The sequence below is a fragment of the Epinephelus moara genome, chromosome 14, assembly GCF_006386435.1.
Source record: "Epinephelus moara isolate mb chromosome 14, YSFRI_EMoa_1.0, whole genome shotgun sequence".
In the NCBI taxonomy this organism is placed as follows: Eukaryota; Metazoa; Chordata; class Actinopteri; order Perciformes; family Serranidae; genus Epinephelus; species Epinephelus moara.
In genome coordinates, this window is record NC_065519.1 from 31,107,967 (window position 1) to 31,111,284 (window position 3,318).

At 40.7% G+C, this 3,318-nt stretch overlaps 1 protein-coding gene across 1 annotated transcript in view; it reads right to left on the reverse strand.

The window, feature by feature from the left end:
* LOC126401204 (semaphorin-4E-like) overlaps nucleotides 1–3,312 on the reverse strand; it is a 6,068-nt gene extending 2,756 nt beyond the window's left edge. The window contains exons 1-3 of the mRNA XM_050062321.1: nucleotides 3,202–3,312; nucleotides 307–417; nucleotides 48–196 (exon numbers count right to left, since the gene is read on the reverse strand). Of these exons, the coding sequence (XP_049918278.1) occupies nucleotides 48–196; nucleotides 307–417; nucleotides 3,202–3,226 (285 nt within the window). The 5' untranslated portion in view covers nucleotides 3,227–3,312. The remainder of the gene's footprint in view (nucleotides 1–47; nucleotides 197–306; nucleotides 418–3,201) is intronic.
* Between the last annotated feature and the right edge of the window lie 6 nt (nucleotides 3,313–3,318).

The following is a 3,318-nucleotide window of genomic DNA, read 5'->3' on the forward strand; positions in this document are numbered from 1 at the left end:
AGTGCGGGAGTTTTAAGTCTCTGTATCAGATTACTTCAGAGACATACCTTACACACACGGGCAATCCTTGACACCTGGATGTTGCCATGACGTTCCTCTACAGCGTTCTCAGTGAAGAACAAGAATACATTGTCGTCTTCACCGCCCTCACTGTTTTTGCTTGCTTCGGCAAGGCTTAAGGAAATCATGGTAGGCTCTGAAACCAAAACATTCAGAATATATTTTTAAAATTCATCCATCTGTCTTATTGCAAGTTACGTTCGATAATTATGTTACTGTACAAGTGTTCAGGTAAGAGCAGCTTACCGTTGAACCAGGAGTGTTTCATTTCAGTCTTGAGAGGGTTCGGTCCATGTCTCTGAAACACCAGTTCTGTGCCCAGAAAGTTGGTGGAAGCGGCAGAGTACAAAGTGTTTCCTGTCAAGTGGAGAAGAAAAAAATGATGAGTCATTATTGTTGTCAAAACTACTAACCATGCTTTATTTTTTCTGATTCAACTTTTACAGGCAGATATCCATCTAAGGAGCGTAGCCATGATGAAACAGGGGTGGACTGGGACAAAAATTCAGCCCTGGCATTTTCTGTCCAGACCAGCCCACTACATTATCAGCGGACACCATGTAGAAGTCCACAAATCTGGGCAGAGAGTTAGAGAGGAAGTCTACGCAGCCAAAACAGCATGCCACCTTAAACTATAGATGAAAGCTATAATTAAGCCTTGTATAGTGCTCAGAGTCCAATTCTACCCAATGTTTTGTTTTTGTTTTTTTTAACAGTTTTTCTCAGTGGCTTTGGAGCATTTCTCACATCACTATTAACATTTGCACAACAATTAGTGCATTTCTCAAAATAGTAGGAAGGTGAAGTCACTTTTTCTGCAGTGTGCTTGTCAGACAAGATGAGGGGAATACGGAGAGAAGTGACAGATGTTGAACATCAGTCTTATTAGAGGTACAGAACCAGACTGGCAGTGATTGGCCGTGGGTCAGAGGCAGTGTCTGAAATGAACTTTTTTCACTGCCTGCCATTGTGGCAAGGACGTGTTTGGTTTTGTCTACCACTCAGACACTTTATCTACCATTTGTGAAATCTTTGCACTAAAATAAGGGATAACATTTAGATCATTTAATCTGAAAAATGTTGTCATTTATTGTTTGATTCATTTACACAACAAAAAAATACATGAATGTTATATTTATTTAAGATGTTGGGATTTGGTGTGCATTAGGTGACAGACTCAAAATTATACGTGCTCTCCTCTCCTCTCTAGACATCAGAATCAGAATAGTCTTCAGTCCTGCTGCCCCTCCTCTTGTCCTTGAAGCCCGGGGTGCATTCCAGTTCTCTTATTTGATATTTCCTTACTCCTGGCTTGAACCCAAAGTTGTTCTGCTCTGCCATCATGAGGGCAGTCTAAAAGCTCTCATTTCTGCTCTGAGGAAATAGGAGGGACGTCTGTGAAGTGATGAGCAAGGATACACGAGAGCAGCCTTTCCGGAGTCAAGTTAAGCTGAAAGCCATAACGACCTATCCACCTTATCCATAGCCCCTGTGATACTTTGTGTGAATTATGGGCGCGGCTTCCAGTGCTTAACAAGTACGCCAATCCTCTCCTGGAGCAACTTTGGAATAAAACATGGGGAACACACCACCTGTTACTCAAGGTTTTTAGCCGCTCATTCCAAGAATCACATTGTCACTGAGGCTAAACCACACAAACCACCCTTCTTATTGTTATGCATGTCATGTGACTGTAATAATGTGTGTGATGGATTGTAGGTTGCCCTTTAGGCCTATGCAGGGGTGGACTGGGACAAAAATTCAGCCCTGGCATTTTCTGTCCAGACCAGCCCACTACATTATCAGCAGACACCACGTAGAAGTCCACAAATCTGGGCAGAGAGTTAGAGAGGAAGTCTACCCAGCCAAACAGCATGCCACCTTAAACTATAGATAAAAGCTATAATTAAGCCTTGTATAGTGCTCAGGGTCCAATTCTACCCAATGTTTTGTTTTTGTTTTTTTAACAGTTTTTCTCAGTGGCTTTGGAGCATTTCTCACATCACTATTAACATTTGCACAACAGTTAGTGCATTTCTCAAAACAATTAGTACAAACTGCAAAACCTTGTTGATAACCTGCAGCAAGCAAGTATTCATGTCAATGAAAGTGTGCTTGTCATAAAAAAAGTCCTGACACCATCGTTTATGAACAAGATAGTCAAATGGCTTTGTCATGTTTTCATTATAACACTTCACTCTTTAAGTGTTTTCCAATGCAAAAAAGTCAGATCTTTGTGACACTACCTGAAAATGCTCAAGACAGCACTATTTGCACAGCCATTTGAAAACTACAGTAAAAGTTACACATTATTGCATTTAATGAGGTAACTGAGTAAAAGATACTGAATACATACGATTCACATTTTTACTGTATATGCTCTTTGCAATTTTAGTTTCTTCACAGCATTGTGCAAAAGAAAAATACACACTTAGAAAGTCCCTTTGGCTAGAGCTGTGCACAAACAATATTACAGTCCATTGGAATTGTTCAATTTAGGCGACATTGTCTGGAAAAAAAGTGATAAAGAAATGTATAAAATTTGCTTGACAGATTTTGACAACTAGTTGACCATGTTTGTATGTAATGACTCAAGCAACTAAATGAGGACTATTAGTTTTATAGGGAATGACTATTCAGCATTCATAAGTAGCCTATAGTTCATTTTGACTGACATGACATAAACAAATGATAATGTTATAAAACAGCAGAGAATTGTATGAAAGCAATTGATGCATGTCCAAAAGCATTTGCAATTTGTTAGAAGGAATGAGAAACTGCTGCAATGATGTGCACAAATGACTCAATGTTGTGGAGGTTGAACTGACAGTTATGAGACTTTTAATTCTGATCAGAGAAATGCACCAAAACAACTGAGAAAAAATATAATATTTGAGAGCTGTAAAATAGCCTGAGCACTTTTACTGAAGCCTCAAATTGGACAATTTCTGACAATAACCATCCTTTCCTATCCTATCTCTCCTCGTCTTGTACTCCAGATCAAAATATTGTGGTGTGATTGAACTGTTGAGCGTACCGCTGCTGTGAACTGATGAGTTGCAGCTGCGGCTGATTGTGTGGGCTGGACTCTAAGACTAAAAAGCAGAGCACCACTGATTGTCTGTGTGTCTGGGGAGCGACCTGTTGCATGTGCGGCTGCGTTCATCCTGGGAGGGAGGGTGTCGTTCGCGGCTGGTAGGGCCGCCGGCGACGAAGACAGCTGAGTAGGTTTAACCGTTCCTGAGTTAGGAGGGGAGG